Below are 21,622 nucleotides of genomic sequence, written 5' to 3'. Positions count from 1 at the left end.
TGGAAAACGAGAGGGTGATTTCCAAGGAGGAAGATTTTTCTCTCACCCTGTAGTTTCTGCTATTGTTGGTAACATTTGCGGTATAACTTCAATTAAAAACACAATCCAAAAGAAATTGGTGGGCACTTCTTATTCTTATAAACCAGGACACACTAACCTCCTTTTCTTTTGTCACAGAGCAACCAGACTGCTAAATCAAGGAAATGTGGTTGACAGGATGCAGATGGGCTGCCACCAAGTACGAGATAAAGTACGCTGTGGACATAAACGGGAATGGGGGCTGGCTGCTATTATATAGATGCATTCAGCTAAAAGTTTATAGGAAGTGGATGTTAACAAGTCACCCCCACCCTGGAAGGATGTCCTTAGTGAACTGTCAGTGCTCTGCTCACAGCTCTGTGTCCTTACTATGATAAGCAGCAACTTAAAGATTCGGAAGGCATGATGATCATAAATCCAAAGTTGACATAAAGCTGGTAGGGTAATAAATACTTTGACAGAATCAGGATAACTAGGTAAGCACCCAAATTTAACAATACACAAGTTAGCATGGGTAAACACAAGGTTTTACAGCGGGGTTCAACAACCAAGTGTCCAGGATTAGAAAGATAATGCTGAACAGCAACTCCTATAAAACCAACTAGGAATGAGTTTACCTAAAGTAGTCTTCAGTGTTGTGGTACAAAGAAAGCCAATTTAATACTTAGTTGCTGAACTGAAAATTATTCCATCAAAGCCCATTCCATCCATCAAAGCCCATTTCAAAGTACTATCACTTTCAAAAGATTTACCCTGTTTTATATTTTGCTAATCCATATTTCTCATAAAATATCACTGGAAAACCATATTTATTCAGTGAATTCAAAGGTATTTTATTTTCTAACTGTTTTACATAATTAAGCTTTGTCACCTTAATTCATCTCTCAAAGCTGGAATCACACTAAACATAGTGTTGGCATATGCAGCTCAATAAATTTTGGTTAAATTGAATTAAGAAATGCTGGTGAAACGCAAAAAGAACCCCAAGTGTAGAATAAGAAAAGGTTTTCAATGTAAACAGTGACACTTATTTAAGAATGTTTCTAATAGACTAAAGCACACATATTCTAACAAGGTAAGCGTTCATCCCTGTATGTAAAAACAGAAGGAAGAACCACAATAATAGTAGCTGTGACTAAGACAGAAAAAGTTATTTTTTATATGTGAAGTTACTTCCAGAGATAAAAACTATGAAGAGTAAGTATAAAAATAGTTAACAGGTTAGAAGAAGAAATATGAAAAGAGACAATTTACTGGTCACATGACAATTAAAACACAAACCAATTCTGATGTCCATTCAAGCCTATTAAAGGCAATTCATGGGTCAAAAATGATAACAGAACCACACCTTTGGAAAGTAGATTTTACAAGTAAAGAAGATCATTTTCTTTGGATTATTTCCCCAGATAAAATGATTTTGAGATGATTATTTTTCTACAAAATTTCCCATCTTGACCATTAGCAATCCTATCCATTTATAGAACGATTTCTGGTAACAATTTGTGTAGAAAGAACTAAGTTTTAAAAAGAGACTAAGGAAACATTTTGCTAAATAAAAATGACCTGAACTTGTCTTTTCACTTGTGCCAATTCTTCGAGAATTAAAGCAACTATCAGCAAAGTCTGAAGTCTTCTTGGAAGATCTCTATCCAAGCAGGAAGCAAAAGGCCTTAGGAATATATAGGTCTTCTCATTTCTTTTTCCAGTTGAAAGCGGTGACTTAGAAAGAAAAAGGAAAACACAAGAAGTGACTAGCTTCCATCCTGATAGACCTGGGATACTAGAGATTGGCAATCATTACCAAAGACTCCCTCAAAAGCAATGAGAAAACAAGCTTAGGAGGAGATTCTCTAGTCTAAGAAGAGGGTTTCAAAGCAATTCAGGAAAAAAAAAAATTCCAAATCAAATCTAAACACAGATTCTTTGTAAGGCAGTGGTTGTGGTAGCCATTTGGTGTCTGAGAAACGTATTAAGATGGCTGACCAGCGACAATGGTACAGAGACTGTATCCTAACCAATCCACGTACACACAGATGCCACTTCACAGGGGTCAATGAGGCCTAGCACAGTGGGATTTGTACCTGGAAAAGGCAAGGCAAAGACATCTTGCTCCTAAGAGAGAAGACGGCAAATAACCCTAAGGATTAAGATACGCATCTCTTCCTAGAAAGTGCCAGAACTGAGTCTGATGGCCACGTGAAGAGTGCCAGGATGAAAAGAAAAGGATAGGATGACAAGGGATATTTCGAGGAACTGTCCTAAGGCTGCCTGGTCACATGCAGGGTCCTGGTGGTGATTTCTTAATAGAAATGAGAAAATGGGCACATCAGGGTGACACAACAGAAGTGACTCAACAGTGTGCTGGGAATTTCAGTCTGACAAACGCCCAGAACTGATCCTGGCTTCATGTGTTGTGCTGAAAATTTGTCTTCTCAGAGAGCAAAAGACAAATGCCACCCCAAATGCATAATGCAGAAGAGACAGCACTTTTGGGAGGAAATATGTGTTTCCATTATGCTGGGATTCCAAAGGAAGGAAAGGATAGGCATAGACATAGATGGACTCTAGACTTTAGGAGGGATCATTTCAAACACATACAGGAAAAGAAAAAAAAAAAATCCCAGGTTTTAGGATAACAAATCCTAAGATAAAATTCCTTTGGGGAGTAACAAGAGTCTGAAATATCAATCACGAATGATCCCAATGAGAGAAAAAGGAGGAGAGATCCTCCCCCACCAAAGTACGGCAGTAGCTCTAGAATAAATCTGCTGGGTGATGGAAGGTACTCTGTTGTGTCTTCTAACTCCTATTTTAAGAAGACATGCACAGCTGATAGAAGAAGGGGATCCACCCAACTAAGGATGGATCAATAGCATGTCCAGGATGTTAAAAACGACAAGAAGCTGAGCCTACCAAAATAACAGAGCTAAAGACAACAAAAAGAATCTCTTCCATTCCTTTCAAAATAAGGATGTGACATATCTACTGAAACTTGGAGAAGCCAGTGTAATGTCAATAGAGAACAGCAAGAGAGCAGGGGTTGGTTCTCAATATCTAGGGTACCTCCATCTCGTCAGTAAGGAGAATCATGAACAAACTGTAGCAGGTAGAACAAACACAGTAGAGAGAACTCTGAAGTTTAAAATAGATGATGAACGAGGAGCTGATGAATGAGGAGCTGGCCGTCTTAAACGAACTCAAGCCTCCAGGACGAGAATTATATCCCACGGTCCTAAAGAAATTTGCCCTTTTGAGAAATTACGGGTAGCACGGTAGCTGCCAAACTACAGGTAAAAGATAAATGATAAATGAACTTTTTGAGGATGAAAACACTGGATTCCATAAACTGCAGACTAGAAAGCCATTTGCTAATTTCCTGCAGAATTTTAAGAAAACATTACAAAGATTGTACATATTTATACAAGCATGAGGTAAACCTTTGGAGCTGACATGGACTTTCTCAGACAAAATCACATCAACCTAAGCTTATTTTTTCTTCTAATACGGTTGTTAAGTTGATAATCAGGGGAATGCTATATATACATATATATAAAAGACCTTAACTTCTTCAAAACATTCGATTCACTGCTGCAGTGGTCCTTCACTCATCCTTTTCATTGTTACCAGACAAGAAAAGGACACATGAAAAAAGGAATCAATGTGTTAAGATTATGGTGTTGGGACTTCTTGGCATTAAAAAAAACAAACTTCCTTCATTATTGCTGTAATGTTTATTACGTTTATATATATATATATATTTATAAACTAAGAAAAAGGTTTATTGTATAGGTTCCGCTTCCTCATATGTAAATAGAGTTCTGGTGGGACTACATAATTTCACTCACTGAAATTTGGATTTGGCTTTTTGGGGAACAAAATGGGAAGGTATAACTTTTTTTTTTAAAAGAAGAAATGAGGCAGGGCCTGCCCCGTGGCATAGTGGTTAAGTGCATGTGCTCTGCTGCTGGCGGCCTGGGTTCAGATCCCGGGCGCACACCAACGCACCGCTTGTCAGGCCATGCCGCGGCAGCCTCCCATATAAAGTGGAGGAAGATGGGCACAGATGTTGGCCCAGGGCCAGCCTTCCTCAGCAAAAAGAAGAAGATTGGCATGGATGTTAGCTCAGGGCTGATCTTCCTCACAAAAAAAAAAAAAAAAAAAAAAAAAAGAAATGAGGCTGATCCTGACTTTTCACAAGTTAATGACAAGATGCCATTGCTAAATTGCATTAAAGAAGAATGCTGTATCACATGGGGAGGTAACTGTGTCTGTGTTCTGTACTGTCAGATGACATATTAGGTGCTGTGTTGAAATATGGTTGCTTTATTTAAGAGGGAGGCTGACCAAATAAAGTACATCCAAAGGATGGCAATTGGAATGGTGAAAGAATACAAAAAAAGTCATATCATGAAAAATAGTTGAAGAATCTGGAGAGTCTTCTCCTGGACAGAAAACTAGAAAACTAATGCTCTCCTCAAATATATAAAGTGCTACTGCATGTAAGAGGGACAGATGGTGGTACAAATGGTTGGAAACCAGCAGGAGACAAGACTTTTTGCTCAATATAGGAAAGACATGGTCTAATCATGGAACTGGCTGTGAGCTGTCCATCAACAGAAGTATTCAAATAGAGTAAGCATCTGTCAGGGTAGGAGAGACCGGAGAAGAGCTCTGAGGTCTTCTTCAAGGATTTGAAGGAATCAAGATTCCTTGATTCTAATTCTTACCTCTGCCTTCTTAAATTAAGAAGGCTCTCAATGGAAATGAACAACATCTGGGAATGGTCTAGATTGGCGTTCCTCAAACTAACATATGAATTCCATGAGATGTTAATAGGTATGCTGTATTCAAATAAGGCTGAGAAACACTGCATATTATATTTGCAGATCTGACTCACAATACACACTGGCTTTAAGCAGTAACCAAATCTATGTAACTTTCTTTAACCTAGCTGTTTTTGAAATGCTGCTATGGATGCTCAATTCGTCTCATAGAAGCCTTACTCTGATGCAAATCTAAATTCCTTTTGGAAAGAAAAAAAACCCAACAATTTAGATTTCTGCTTTTAGGAATTTATCAGCAAAAGAACCTTACTTAAAAAAATGTAAAATAACCACATATTGACTTAAAGGACCTCAGAGTGAAAGAAAACCTAACAATTTGGTCCACTCTCATCCAGTGCTCAACTCCCCTTTCTACCCTCCTCACCACTGAAACAGTTCCATGATCTCAAGAGGGTAAAAGAACTACTGTGCGCCAGGCACTGTTCTAGGCCCTCTATTGTGTTCTCATGTTAATCTTTGACAACCTCCAATGAATTATCTTCTTTTTTATAGGTGAAGAAAATAAGTCTCAGTGAAGTAATATCTGTCAAAAGTCAAAATAGCTACTAAGTGCCAGGGCTCCACGTCTCCTGAGATCCCAAAGGATCTTCTAAAGACAGAAAAATTGGGAGTAGGATTTGATATAATTATATATTATATATACATTATATATAATTGATATATTATATCAAATATAGATTTGATATAACATAATAGTATAAATCCCCAAATAATTTTCTTCTTCAGAAGGGACCCAGAGTTCACAGAAGCCCTTTTGTGTACTCCTTTAGGAGTACAAGAATGTCGCCTCATTCTTTGATCATATTCAGAATCACTCTGGTTACCCAGACTGGTATGGTTATTCACTTGAGAAAAAAATGCTGCACAGGTTTGGATGGTAACATAAATAGGCAGTTAAACAAACGAGTCTTTCTATTTGTAGAAAGAAAAGATCTTTAGTAGTCAAATTCTCCCCCTCCAGATTTTAATACCTAAGGCCTCTGGCTTTCAAAGATCTTAGTTCCTTAGTATATTAGATGATGTAGCTTCTGCAGAAAAATATTAAACGAGTTTAAGTTTTCTGATCTAGGAGACTTCACCGTTATTCAGGACATTTCTCACTATCTTTACCTTTCTTTCCTTACCAAGAACATCACCGGTGGCCATGATGTCGCAAGTGTACATAGCTGCCATCAGACGCTGAGGTTTCACCTGCAGTGCATAGCGACACGCTTCTTTCATGGTAGCAATCAGCTGTCCCGAAAAGGGTCCATAGCAGTCAGTGAGTGAAGATTCTCCTTTCGGGGAAGCCCTCTTCTCAAAGGGCTCAGAGGAGCCATCGCGTAGCTCTTGATTTTCACCTCCACCAGGACACGTTTCACCTTCCCCCTGTCCCTCTGTCACCAGATCACTTTGCTCTCGATTCTGTTTATCACTTGCTCCGTGTTCCTCAAATTTACTTAGGTCCCATTTTTCCAGAACAAAGCAGACACCCATGAGAGGCTCCTCACACATGGGGCCAGAGAGGGTTGCTAGCTGGAAGCCACTCACGATGCTATTGCCCAAATCTCGGTATCTATTGGCTTCTTTTGAAGCTTTGCCAGCTGGGCCTGTCCATACTGAGTTCTGAAAATCTTCACTTTTATTTACTAACATGTTGGGCCCACATTTTCTTGGGCCAAATGACCAGATTTGGTCAACGGTGTTCCTCCATTTTCTCCCTGTTAGATGTTGCTCTAGTTTTCCTTTGAATTCCCAAATTTTCTCTTGGGTCTTCTGGTGAATCATCTGAGTATTTTTGCCCTCATTCAAAGAGGATGTCAACTGCTCCAAAGACCGAATCAAATCACTATTTCCTTCCAGGATCTGCGTGACTTCTTCTGGAAGGGGCACAGCCCGAACACTGAGCGTGGCCAGTTTATTGGGAGTTGTCATGGTGACCAGTCCATCAGAGTCGACCTGGATTCCTTCCGGGATTTTGCTTTGATCTTCTTTTGTTTGGTGTATGACTGCAACTTTCTGTTGTTTGCCTATTTCTTCATTGACCATGTCAACTTTTGGGGGTTTTGTGATTGTTTCTCTGAATGGAATGATGGGTTCAGATACACTGATTTGAATCTTTGCAAACCTACAGACAAATTCAAGAGAAATAACAGAAGGTTATAATCAAAATGGCATCAAAACTCCCATGTAGAAATATTACACAACAAAGATTCTGCAAAAACACAGAAACATAAAAATTATTTCACTGTGAAAGATCAGTGATTTACATTATATCAGAATTCAAAAACCGCTTTCATTTCAGATTTAAAAGACTATTCCTAATGGGAACATACCTTCAGGGAGTTCTTTGCATGTATTAGAATGTCACTGCTTTGTTCATTCTCAAAGTAAATAAACCATTTATTTAGATAAGAATGTTTTGAGTGGAAAATAAATGTTTTAGTAAAATTTGACATATGAATTCTTTAAAATAATATTTGCCAACTTAAAAGACTGCAGAAGAAAAGCTCAATGATTATAACTCTAAGCAGACAAAGAATCACAGAATTTCAGGACATCTAATCAAATCCTGACAGTGTATTTGGCTTTGATAACGAGGCTCACGCCAGGCTAGCACGACCCAGGAGTTTGTCCAGAGCAGCACCTTCCAAAAGAATTTTCTGCAATTATGAAAATGTTCATACCAAATGTGATTACTGAGCGCGTGAAATGTGGCTAGCACAACTGGGGTAAGAAATTTTTAAATTTTATTTAATTTCAATTAAATTTAAATGGCTATACATAGCTCCCTGAACATTCGAAATGTCGCCAGTGTGATTAAGGAACTAAATTTTTAATTTTATTTAATTTCAACTAGCCACAAGTGGCTAGTGGCTACTGTAGAGGACAACACAGGTCTTGAACCTCAGTCTGGCACCAAGTTCAGAGAACCCCTTTTTCACAGGCTATCCAGTTTAGTTTCATGCTGCATTTTCTTCCAACTGAGTTATAAGCTCACAAAGGGCAGATTCTGGAAACTGGCATGGATGGATTCTGATGACAATCAAACCATGCAATCTTTCTTTTTCTCTTATTTTCTGCCTACCTCATTCCCAGGTATTACTAAAGCTTGGTCTGGTCTATGTCTGCTATTGGCAATGTGGTTGGATATATGTATAAATGTATGTATGTACACACATATACTGTATGTATGTGTGTACCTGTATATAGTATATGAAATTTTGGGATCTTGGAATAATTCTTTACCCTGGGAAATGTTATTCAACAGGGGAACTGAATACTAAAAGTAAAAGTTTTTGAAATACTTACATTTAATTCTAGATTTTTTTCTGCTTTCTACATTTTGTGGGTGTGGGGTAGGTATCTGGTTTATCTGATTTTATACTTTTTGATAAATGTAAAAACTCAATAAATGGATGGTTTTCTAAAAATAAAGTTACCAAAATTGATCTTAAAATATAGAACCTGAACAGTTCATAATGTGTGGAAGAAGACAAAAATATGGGAAAAAAATTACTTCCAAGAATGGTTTTGGGGGGCCGGCCCGGTGGCATAGAGGTTAAGTTTGCACACTCCGCTGCAGTGGCCCAGGGTTCACAGGTTCGGATCCCGTGCCCAGACCAATGCACCGCTTGTCAAGCCATGCTGTGGCGGCATCCCATATAAAGTAGAGGAAGATGGGCACGGATGTTAGCCCAGGGCCAATCTTTCTCAGCAAAAAGAAGAGGATTGGCAACAGATGTTAGCTCAGGGCTAATCTTCCTCACCAAAACAAAAAAAAAAAAAGAAAGAAAAGAAAAGTTTTAGTTTTGCCAGTGAGTTTGTTCACTTTCAAAGATTAGCTTATTTCAATGCTATATATATTGTTGCAGAATATATAATAAGATGGATGTCTACCTGACATTTTATAATTTACAATTACTTTGATACCTGAACCTGACAAAAACAGCATACATGGACAAAAAATTCAATCTTACCCAAGAATTCAGATATAAAATTTAAGACAAAACAATGAAAAAAAATAATGTATATATGTGTGTGGTTTTTTTTACTAATCACTTATTATGTACTAAGTGTTTTACACATATTATTTCTTCAGTAGGTATACTATTATCCCCATTTTGTAGAGCAGAAAATCAGGTAAAAAAGATCAAGTAACTTCTCCAAAGTCACATAGCTAGTAAGTAGAGAAGCTAGGATTCAAATCTAGGTCTGACCTCAGAATCTATGCTTTTACTCATTATCCTACACTGAAAAATCAAGTTAAACAGCATATTAAAGGAATAATTTACCACAACACTATGTAGTTTTTTCACAGGTTATAAAAATTGATTCATATTAGGAGATATGTTAAAACAATATATCACATTTAAGAATGTCAAACAGGGTACTCCATGCTATCATCTTTAAAAATGCTAAATTGACATAAAACTAAACATCTATTTCTGATTTTTAAAAAAGAAAAGCACTTAGAAATTGCAGGAATAGGAAAATATTTTTTAAATTATCATTATTCAGAAAACATATGTTCATATACTTAGAACATTTAAGAAAACCAACTGCACAGCGATTGAAACCATGAAAGTGAACACCTCCATAACACTGTCCTCTTTTCCTTATATTTTAAAGTCAAAAGGGCTGTCTTATTAGTCCTTCACATTTCTGAGGTTCCCAAGAAGTCTCCTACAGTAGTCACTTAAAAGATTAACTAAAACCACTCCACACCATGGAAGTGCGCATGGCTGTCACACCCACCAAGCGCCTCAGGGCCAAGTTTCTTTACATTCTGGCAGTGTGGAGCTTGTCACGGCCTCAAGAAGACGTGTGGGCGGCTCAGACTGCACTGGCGATGTCTGTGGCTTCCTGACATGTCTGAGCACGACCACCTTGAGATTTGGACGCCAAAAACTCGGACAGTTTCTCTGGCCTGCTCTCCCACTCCTGTACATAATACATTCCTGAGAATGTGTGTAAAAGTTGAAAAAGAACTTATATATTAGAAGGCAGGTTCTATCCCATGAGAGCTAAAAAAACTCTAGAATTTTATGCATGTTCTTAATGTAAGTATAATTGTAAAATTTATAGAACAGTACACAAAACAAAAATCCACTGATCTATGATTTTATCACAAAGTAAACACCATGTAAACTACCACTCGAGCCAAGAAACAGAACATTACTAGCCTTCAGAAGAACCTGTCATGCCTTCTCCCAACCTCATGAAGGTAACCACTACCCTGACTTTTATTGTAATCCCCCTTTTTAAATTCTTTTTACCACCTAAACGTGTAATCTCTATACTCTAGAGTTAATTTTGGTCTGCTGTTTGGACTTTATATAAATAGAATCAAACAGTTTTTTTTCAATTGGCTTCTTCTGCTCAACATTATGTTGTAAGATTCACCCATGTTTGCACAGCGAGCTTGTTCACTGAAATAATTCTATAGAAGTCCATGGTATGAACGTATCATGATTTATTTATTTATACATTTTATTGTTTGAGTTGTTTCCAGCTTTTGGCTACTAAAATTTTTGTCACTATGAATATTCTTGATGTACATTTGTCCAGCTTTGTGTTAAGTATATATAGAGTAGAAATGGCAGAAGATTTGCCAAGCCACAGTGAGTGCCTGTCTCCTACCTTGTAGATAACACCAAACAATACTCCACAGTAGTCGTACCAGTTCAAATTCCCAGCAGTTGTGTGGGTGAATTCTTATTGCTCCACATCTGGGCCACCATTTTATACTGTCACTTTTAAAAGTTTTAGCCACTCTGATGGGTATGCAGAGATATCTCACTTTAGTTTTAATTTGCATTTCATTAATTACTAATAAGTTCAATATCTTTTCATATGTTTATTGGTCTTTAGACTTCTCTTTTGTGAAGACCTGTTCAAGTCTTTGTCCCATTTTCTAGGAGACTGTTACCTTTCTCATTTACTTGTAGGCATTCTTTATATATTGGGGCTATATGCCCCTTGTCTACTGTATGCATTACACTGGTTTATTTATTTATTCATTTTGGTGAGGAAGATTGGCCCTGAGCTAACTTCTGTTGCCAATCTTTCTCTGTTTGCTTGAGGAAGATTGTTCCCGAGCTAACATCTGTGCCCATCTTCCTCTATTTTGTATATGGGACACCTGCCACAGCATGGCCTGATGAGCGGTGTAGGTCCATGCCTGGGATCCGAACTCACAAACCCTGGGCCACCAAAGTGGAGCGTGCGAACTTAACCATTACGCCACCAGGCCAGCCCCTACTGTATGTATTACAAATGTCTTCTCTAATCCTGCAGCTTGCTTTCTTACTCTTTTAATAGCCTCTTTCGATAATTAAACCTTTTCTTTGTCACTGGTGCTTTTAATGTCCTATCTTAAGAAGCTTTTCCCTATCCTGAGGTCTTGAAGATATTCTCCTATATTATCTTTTAGGTACTTTTTATAGTTTTGCCTTTCACATTTTAATCTACAATACACCTGGATTTGTATGGTATGAGGTAGAGGTCAAGTTTCATTTTTTTCTATATGGATATTCAACTTGCCAGCACCATTTATTGACAAGTCTGTCCTTACCTCATTACTCTACAGTGCCACTTATTTCTGAACTCTCTATTCTAGTTTATTAAGCTATTTGCCTATCCTTGTGTTAACATCACATAGTCAATTATTGTAGCTTTAAATAAGTTTTGATTTCCATTACAGTAAGAACTTCCATCTTGTTTTTAAAAAAACTTTAAAAAGTTTTGGCTATTATTAGCCCTTTGCATTTCCACACAAATTTTAGAATCAACGTGTCAAGTTCCAAAAACAGATAAACATAAAATTAATGAGATTTTTTTTGGGGATTGTTTTGAATGTACAATCAGTTTGGGGAAAACTGACATCATTATAATAATGAGTTTTTCAAACCATGAAGATGGTATATACTTTCTTTTATATTTTATAGTTTTTGCATCGAGTGCCAATAAAATGCAAATAAATATGAATGCACTTTTATTCCTAGGTATTTGATATTTTTGTTGTTACCGTAAACGGTAACCTTAAAATAATTTTCATTTTCTGTTTATAATTGGTCTATTGAAATACAATAGATTTTGCATATTAATCTTGAACATAGCAACTTCACTGAATTTACTTACTAATCCTAATAGTTTCTAGAGCTTATTTTGGATTATTAGTTACACAACCATACCATCTGCAAATGACAGTTTTAATTTTCCCTTCTCAGTTCTCGTTATCAGTTATTTTTTATTCTTTATAACACCACCCAAGATCTACAGTACAATGTTAAATAAAACTTGTAACAGTGGGTAACCTTGTCCTATTTCTGATCTCAAAGGAAAGCTTTAAAAAATTTTACCAGTAAGTACATGTTTTCTATAGATATTCTGAAGATACTCTTTATCAGTTTAAGGAAATTCCCTTCTATTCCTAGCTTGCTAAGAGTTTTGATCATCCATTTTATCAAATGCTTTTTCCTTTGTCTATTGAAATGATTTCTCTCCTTTTTTCTATTAATCTGGTAAATTTACATTGATATTTTTAATGTTTTCTATTGCTTTTTAAATCAGATTTTTCTAGGAATTTGTTCATTTCCTTTAAAATTTATTGGTATAAAACTGTTGATAATATTGTCTTATGTTTCTTGGCCCGGGATAAGCTGTCTAGTACTTCATTAAGGTGCCCTGAACTCCCACCTGACAGTGGGGTACTGGAGGATGCAACGGCCTTTGTCAATACCACCTGATTCAGCTTCCTCAGGGTTCCAAAACAGCACTTGACATAGAGCACTGTATGACTGGGTTCCCTATGGATCTATCAACTGTCCTCTCCCATAATCGGTCCAGCTGACTTTCCCGCTAACCACCCTCATAAGTGGAAAAGCGAGGCTTCTGCCTACTTGGGCTCCAGGTCCCCTCTCTGAGTCCTGACAGAGAACACCGAGCTTGAGCTGAGGTTATTTCTCCATCATACCAGGCCAAAATGCAAAGGAAACTGTTGTTTTGTTTTAGTTTGTTTTTGGAGGGAGGTGTCATCATTTTCAGAAATTGGAATTTTTAGGAAAAGCAGTTAACAAACACCTCAGAATTTGTAAAGTATCTTATTAAGGCAGTATAAATTTTTTGAAAAGCAGATCTGTTATTGCTTTTATTATCCTCATTCAGTGTATGTCTAAATTATTTTTAGGTATTTGGATACGGACACTTTCTAAAAAAATTTACAAGGGCCGGCCTGGTGGCGTAGTGGTTAAGTTCACGCACTCTGCTTCAGGGGCCCAGGGTTTGCAGGTTCAGATCCCAGGCGTGGACCTACAGACCACTCATCAAGCCACGCTGTGGCAGGCGTCCCACATATAAAGTAGATAAAGATGGGCAAGGATGTTAGCCCAGGGCCAATCTTCCTCAGCAAAAAGAGGAGGATTGGCAACAGATGTTAGCTCAGGGCTAATCCTCCTTACCAAAAAAAAAAGGTTTACATAGAATGGTTTCCAGAATAAACTGATTTATTAAAATATTTTAATGCCATATTAAGGACATATTTCTAGAAAACTAATTTCTCTTATTATAAAGTATAGTTTTTTTTTCTCCTGAGATTAAAAAGTACCAATAAAAACCATGGGATAAAATGAAAAAAGATACAGATAAACAAAGATACAGATAAGTAATCCAATTAAAATCAGTTTTTAGGTTTAAAGGGGAATATTACTTGAAATGTAATTCTAAGTACCAAAAAGCATTATTTTAAAAGAGGAGTTAATTGCCTGAGAAATGTAAGGTTATTTAACATGGATTTTAATTTGGTAGCAAAGCGTGTGAAAAGAGAGAAAGTAATTTAGCTCAAAGACCTCAAATATAACATAACATTTCAATAGTTTTTTAAAAAAACTCTCTGAGAATTGAGTTATTATTTTAAAATACATTATGTCTTATGATTTATCCAATTATCATTACTCTCTAAGAAATATCAGAATCTTCAGAAATTCCTAGAAAATGGTAACAAACATGAAAGACACAGAAGACCTACCTTCTAATTTTGTACTAATTATGGGCTATAATAACATTTAGAGGAGGAAAAAGCCACAGCACCATTTTAAACTGAAAAACAGAAATGAAAACCTTCCTGATTCGGCAAGAGTGTCTACAAAATCCCAGACAGAGGTGCAGTGGCAGCTCTTCTTACGCCGCACTAGCAGTGGTCGTGGCAGTCGTAACTGTGGCAGTCCTGTTACTACGACCACTACCAATTCCACTGGGTTGTGAGAAGGAGTAAATGAGACAACTAGTGTTTAACACAGTGACTGGCACGTAATATTTGGTATATAATTATGTTATTTATAATTATTATTTTAGCTATGTTATTATGATTATTATAGTCCCAGGAAATTTAAAAATAAAAGGAAGAAAGGCCACTATAGGGCAGTTTATCAAAGAAGAAAAGCACAAGGCCAATAAACACATAAAAAGAGTTTCAATATCATCAGTAAGTACAGAAAATGTATATTAACAATGAACACCTTTTGTCTTCCAGATTGGTGAAGTTTTTAAAAAACGATAATATACAGCATTGGCAAAAGTTTGGGGAAAGAGACACTTTCAAACACTTTTTGCTAGTTATAGTATAAACTGGAATAGCCTTTCTTATGCCAGCAATATATGCCACCTTTTGAGGTAGCAATAACACTTCTAGAAGTTTATCTTAACCAATTACGCACAGCTGTGTATATGGATCTCTGCACATCTGAATATGTATAGAAGAGACTAGGGGTTTATGAATCCGGATGTAATGGTGGTTATCTCTGCATGGTAACTGAATGATTCTTTTTATTCTTCTGTTTTTTCCTAATTGCTATAATAAACATACATTGCCTTTGAAATAAAGAGGAAAAATGTTATTTATAAAAAGTGATTTGGGATGCCTATTTTATGACACTTACATATCACCATGATAGAGAAATATAAACATTTCTGGAAGGTTTACACTGAAGAGACGACATCAATCAGGAAAGAAGTCTGTTCTAATCATAGCCTAGGTTTACAAAATATGATTTTATTTTGTTGTCCTGATATGCTGTGTGTATGTGTATATGCTTAAAGTAAAACACAGATATATGAAGATATTTTATGACTCAAGCTAAAAATGCAAAATTATTCAAATAGAAGTGAATTCTTTTTGTCAGTTATTAAAAATTAAATCTATGATCCAATAACACAATAACAGTTCATGTTTGAGTTGAGAGCATTTCATTTTTCTACAAAAACAAACCACATTCTAAGTTCAACTGGTTTAGGAAACACTAAAACATCCCATTGATTTTGGAGCTATCATTTCTCCATCTCTGTCATCACCTAACCTTTCTTTCAAGTCATCCAGGCATCGCTGAAGGTGGACTTCCCCTGCTGTGACTAAAACATGCTCTCCCGTTTCCTGAATTAAAATCTGGACACAGGGATCAGCTTGGTTTAACAGCTTCATTCCTTTGACGAGCTGAGGCATTTCACCTAGGTTAACAAAATGAAATACTGATTAAATACAATCTAAAGACAATGTCTGTGGCCACTGAAGGGAAAAGTACAATGAAATGAACTCTTAAAATAATGGTTTATTTTTCTCCCAAATAATTCAGTGATGTGAAGAAAAACCTTCTAGTAATTTATTTGTACAGATAGCTAACATGAGACGCTCACAAGCTTACCATGGAGACTCCCAAAGCTGATCTATACCACTTCTTCAAATACTCAACAAATATAAACTACCATCATTATACTTGTGAATCCACCTAAACCTTATTACAAACATACTTATTACATACCTAAAAATGTAACAGAATTCGTCCCCAAACAGTACCTATAAAATTAACAAATAAGCAAGAGAAGCATTTAATATGATACTCAATTCAAGAAATTGAAGCAGAGGGCCGGCCCCGTGGCTTAGCAGTTAAGTGTGCGCGCTCCGCTACCGGTGGCCCAGGTTCAGATCCCGGGCGTGCACCAACACACTGCTTCTCCGGCCATGCTGAGGCCGCGTCCCACATACAGCAACTAGAAGGATGTGCAGCTATGACATACAACTATCTACTGGGGCTTTGGGGGAAAAATAAAGAAAGAAAGAAAGAAAGAAATTGAACCAGAGCCTCCTATTTAACATAATTATGAAACTGGTGATGGAACTGTGGACTTGAGAACAAAGCTGCCCTCTGGGTGACAGCTGTGATACACTGACCAGCCACTCCACCCAGGGAGCTACGGCACCTTCTGCATTCCATTCTGCAGGTGCTCTTGGTCTATAACTGCTTTTTCCCTACAGTTCATGGGAGTTGAGGGCATGGATGGGTTTCACTGCTTTTTCACCCCTTTCCACGTGCTCTGCTGCTACCATTCACTCCGGGCAGGTCAGAGCAATTCTCTTGTGACTACTTCAGCAGAGACCTTGGCTTTGCAGGCATTTTTATGCAGTGTTGCTTCACTTCCACATCTGAAGGAAGGACTCAGCAATTCCTCCACGCCTGGTTTTCAACACGCCAAACAAACAAACCACAGGAGCTTTCTGCAATCAGTGGTTCTCAATATATGTTATAAAAGTTGATTATCCATATCTATTCCACGGCTATTTACTTTTCTATAGCTATTTATTTTTGAAATGAAGCTTTTCTAATGATAACTAACACTTTACAGTGCTAACAATGTGCCAGACAAGCACTTTACACGTATGAACTCAGTAACTACGAGACAGGGATGATTACTGTTCTCATTTATAGATGAGCAAACAGCTGTAGAGAAGCTGAGGAACTTGTGCTCATGCTCACAGAGTCACTGGGTGGAAGCCTGCAGGCAGACAGCCACAGAGCCCACGCTCTGCGATGGATGCCAGCACCTCACAGGTCAGGCAGGCGGGAGCCTCACACAGGATGCATGGAAGCCCGAGGGAAGACAGGGAGTGGGATTTCACTGTGGGTGGCGTTGACAGAAGCACCCTCATTTGTTCCTTTTCAGCATACCGTAGTTTCCTTTGCCTAATTAAGTGGTTTTACAGATATTACCTAGTGTTAACCAACTTAACTTCAAACCAACTTAACTTGGCTTAAAAAGATTCCAGCAAAAAGACCACTGATAAAATAACACAAGCCCGAGGGAATAATAAAAAAAAAAATGACAAAGGTTTTTGTCAGCTCTCCATCAGCCAAATCACAAAGTAAAAACAATGGCTGTTACCAGTATGAGAACCTAACAAACTCTTAAAAAACCCACACACTTATATCTGACTCATGGTAAAGGTGACAGTTTAATAATAAGAAGAAACTTTTTCAAAAGATATTTAGAATATGGAAACATTTGAAATCAGATATTTGAAAATGTTTACATTGACAGTCATTTTGTTGCCAAAAACAACATGAACATCTCATCTATAAAACCTCTTAAAATGTGGAAGCTGATTTTCCTAACCTGCTTAAAAATCTTCCAAATAGTTTGTTAAAGACATAAAACTCGACATATTCTAATAAGTATAAGAAAAACTGACTGAGATCAGGAAATATAGTTACTGTCTGTATTCAATGAAAACCTCTGTATAACTAGTAAATGGGATTTTAAAATACATACTACGACTTAGCAAAGGCACCCAATGATGTATTTCTTCCATTTGGACTATGGAACTTAGTAAGGTGCCTTTTCCAGTGATAACAGCCATTAAAATCAAGTGTTGCAATAAATGGAACCTAGAAGCAGACCTTCGCACAGCTATATCACAGTGTTAAGATAAGATTTTCAAAAATAAGTAAGCATTATTGTGGTGGCCACCTTCCAAAATGGCCCCAATCATCCTTGCCTCCTGATAGTCACACTCCTGTTCAGTCCCTCCCACAGGGAATCAAATCAAAGCTGGCTTGTGTGACCAACAGAATACTGCAGAAGTGATGTGTGATTCCCAAGACTGGAGACCAGGTCACAAAAGGCATTGTAGCTTCTGCCTTGTCCCTCAGACTGCTGGCGACGCCAGCCACCATCCCACGCTCCAAGATCCCCAAGCAGCCATGTGCAAGGGGCCCCTGTGACGAGGCACTGAGGTCCCCAGCCAGCACCAACCTGTGACCCATGTGACTGAACTACCTCAAAAGTCCAGTTAAACCTTCAGACAGCTGCAGTTCAAGGTGGTATGTGACTGCAAGTGCATGAGAGACCCTCAAGCTGAGCCCTTCCAAATTCCTGACCAAAGGAACTGTGAAAAATGATAAATTATTGTTGTTCCAAGCCACTAAATTTTCGAGTAATGTGTTAGGCAGTATTAGATAACTAATACAATTATAAACCCCAATCATAAATAAATAATATATATACACTTATATATACGTACTGTGTATAGATCCATCAAATACAAATAAAATTATTTTAAAGTTGTTTCATTTTCATCTCATTTTTAAAATAATTTCTATTTTTGTGTGTATTTCATAATGTGCATGAAACATTAGCACAAAAGTTCATATAACTATATAAACATATATAAAGGGGGCTTTTTTAAAAACTGATATGGATAAAGGATGAAAGAATTCTAGAAACCAGTGACTGATCTCAGGTGAATAAGATTTCTTGGATTCCTAAAGGTGAAGATCCAGAATGATCCCTGAGGCAGGTGTTTGAATCCTGACTCCACCACTTACTGCTAACTTGTAAGGCCTCGGGCAAGTTAAATAACTTCTCTAAGCCTCAGTTTACCTCATGTAAAGATGAGGATAGAAAACAGCATAGGGCCATTGAGAGGAGTAAATGAGATAATCAATGTAAAATCCTTAGTTTGTGCATATAGTAAGGATCAGTGATGTCAATGAAAATAATAATGGCGTGGGGACATTTGTAGTTCTCCGTGTTTGGGTGTTGGATTTTGAGTAGATGTGGTGGAGATGGAGCAGAGGGGTGGCCACCATGACATTTTGACCTCAGCTTGGGAAATAAGAGAAAAGTGGAAGAACAAACGCTCGTAAATGACTTCACACCAAATGAAAAGTAAAAGATTGTCTTCTAGATTAGTCAACCCAGTCTGTCGTTAAGAAAAAGAAAAGAGGGCCTGGGGACACATGTTCTGTTCAGAAATAAACAATGCATCTGCCCAGTGCTCCTCAGGGGCAGTATTACTGGGAAGTCTAGGTATAGGGGGGTGGGACATCCCAATAGTCATTAGACACACAATCCATGGAGAGAGGAGCTACAGGCCCAAACTAAGGATGGGCATAAGAAACCAGGGCAAAAGAGTAGGCAGACAATAAATATCCCCTGAGGGCTCACAGGAATGAGGAGAGCATTAAGAGAAGTATTCCCAGATATTCTACCTGCAAAACAAGATGTTGACATTGTAATAACACCAAGAAGACAGAACAATGAGCATAAAATTCAGACCCAGAAATATAGAATGTGGTACTTTAGTAACATAATTGAGAATATGCATGGTAAATCCAGCAAAAACAATATACTTGATGGGAAAAAGTAGCAACACTTCATTCAAAATTATGATGAAAACTGACTGCCCCTTCTAATCATTTTAGTTTATTTTTTACAAAGTTCAGACAAATCTAATGCAACACATATGAGGAAACAAACATTGGCATCCAGATGAATAATCCTAAATAATTCCATTTATTAGATTACCTTGTTTACGGAAAGGAAGTTAACTTCACTGAGAGTCTGCTATGGCACAGGAAGTGAGCTAGGTATCAGCACCCCTCACCTCGTGTGGCCGAGGCTGTGCAGAAGCCGGTTCTGCTGCCCTTTAGGACTGGGCTCTACTTGGCTTGGATAATAGTACAGAATAGCAACACAGCCATCAACTAGACTTCAAAAAATTACAAATTCATAGTAAAACCTTATGGCTTAAACTGTCAATTATTTCTTTAATCTCTATTTAAAACATTTAGATCCAAATGGAATAGAGAAGAATTAAGTAAGAAATAAGATATAAATAAATACCAGAAACACCTAAGAATAAACCATGGCTGCCAGACTCAGACGTCACAACTTAAATAAAACTGAGCTTTCTTGTGTTGTATGTGCTTCTTAGGGTTGGATGCGGTTGACAATGGCCAGAGCCAGCCCAGCAAGTAGAAGAAAAGAACCAACCATGAGGGGCCAGGATCTGGACTAGCCCACAAAGAGGAAGCAGGCATTACACAGAATGGGATAAATCCATGCAGCAACCAAGGCACTGTAAGTCTACAATGACAGCCCAGAAAGAATGTCTCTGAGGCCCAAGGCAGACAGATGGTTGTCTGCTAAGACTGAGCCCAAAGGTCAGAGATGCAGTTCTCCAAGTATCTGTTCTAGGGTCCCAGGGATTCTCAATGGCTAAGAACATGTCTTAGAACTTGAGGCAGAGATGAGCTTTCAGAAGACTCCGCCCTGGAGAGAGCAGGGCTATACAGATGCAGGGGCAACGAGGCCATTCTCTACCTCAACAGAAAACTACCATTTTACCCATTGGTTCTCTGGTTCCCTTAAAGCCCAGTCTGGGAATTCTTTGCTGTTCCCAATGCTTAGTGGCAGTCAGTGAAGTCACAGGGAATAAGAGGTTAACAACAGTCATGGGAAGCGAAATACAAGAGTTAATGAGGATTGGCCAGGCAAATGGTATAAACCAAAGATCAGGGATTAGTTATTATATGGTCTGGGATATGTGGGTGTTGCATAGCCAAGAGGAAAGGGGAAGAAGTGCTTTCTAAACAGAAAAGAAATGCTCAGTGTCCAAATAATCTAGTAAACCTAGAGGGATGAGGCTGATGATGGATTCTGAACCAAGGAGCTTCGGATAAGATTCTAGGAACCAGTCACATAAAACATGAGCTTTGCTGAGGTACCACTTTGTGCCAGGGTTGTATGGGATGCAGAGATGACCTTGTCTCTGCCACAAAGAAGAATACAGATTCCCTGGAGATCAAAGGCACCATGTTCCTAAGACAAAGCTTAGATTCCCTTTGAAGAGCTGGTTATTGGTATGGCTTCATGGCTGGAAAGATTACTATTCTACACCTGCATGAAAATCCACAGTATACTGCTGAAACAAATCGTGAGGAATCAAGTATTAAATGCACGCATTTAAATAGTGTAATGAACACCATATGCTTTTAAAAAAAGGTCATCTTACTCGGGTGTTTCGGTTCAACAGCAACCCTCACAATAGGGGTGGCTTCAAAGTTGAGTGGTATAAAGGGCGGGCAGGATGGCAAGCTACACAGCGTTGCAGATTTCAGCACAAAGTCTTGAAGGCCTCCTATTCCTGCAAGGAAGAAAAGATCCATGGGGTCAATAAAGGATGATACATTCTGAATTTACATTAGGAAAATAGTAATATCAACCCAACATATATGTGACAGAAGAAAAACACTTAAAAATGTTATGGTTTTTGTACTCCTGGATACTACTTAATTACTGTTAAAAATACAGACATTCTGCTAGTTTTCGTTTTCCAAATGTACGAATCCTGTTAGAACAAATTGGGCTAACATATACCTACTTTGACCACAGAAATAATCACGTCCAGACACACATGTGTGAAAATACTAATTATTTCTAACTAGAACTTTAAAGTATATTAATTTGATGAAGATGAGTCTCTACTGAAATAATCCCAAATCCACTTGCATCTGGATAAGGGGAATTTAGAGACTTCCAATTTGAAGCTGCTGTCAAGTACCTGACCCTAAGCCACCCTGCATACTACCCCAATTTTAGAAGAAAATATCAGTCACCCCGCTGCCCCTGCCCCTCTCTCTACTTCA

The 21,622-nt window shown here is 37.8% G+C and overlaps 1 protein-coding gene across 4 annotated transcripts in view; it reads right to left on the bottom strand.

The window, feature by feature from the left end:
- EFL1 (elongation factor like GTPase 1) overlaps positions 1-21,622 on the bottom strand; it is a 130,227-nt gene that overhangs the window by 16,083 nt on the left and 92,522 nt on the right. For all 4 annotated transcript variants that reach the window (XM_058542569.1, XM_058542568.1, XM_058542570.1 and 1 more), the window contains 3 exons: positions 20,989-21,120; positions 15,218-15,365; positions 6,008-6,990 (listed from right to left, as the gene is read on the bottom strand). In XM_058542569.1, the coding sequence (XP_058398552.1) occupies positions 6,008-6,990; positions 15,218-15,365; positions 20,989-21,120 (1,263 nt within the window). The remainder of the gene's footprint in view (positions 1-6,007; positions 6,991-15,217; positions 15,366-20,988; positions 21,121-21,622) is intronic.

The sequence above is a fragment of the Diceros bicornis genome, chromosome 5 (assembly GCF_020826845.1).
Source record: "Diceros bicornis minor isolate mBicDic1 chromosome 5, mDicBic1.mat.cur, whole genome shotgun sequence".
Classification (NCBI taxonomy): Eukaryota; Metazoa; Chordata; class Mammalia; order Perissodactyla; family Rhinocerotidae; genus Diceros; species Diceros bicornis.
This window is presented reverse-complemented; position numbering and strand designations above follow the sequence as displayed.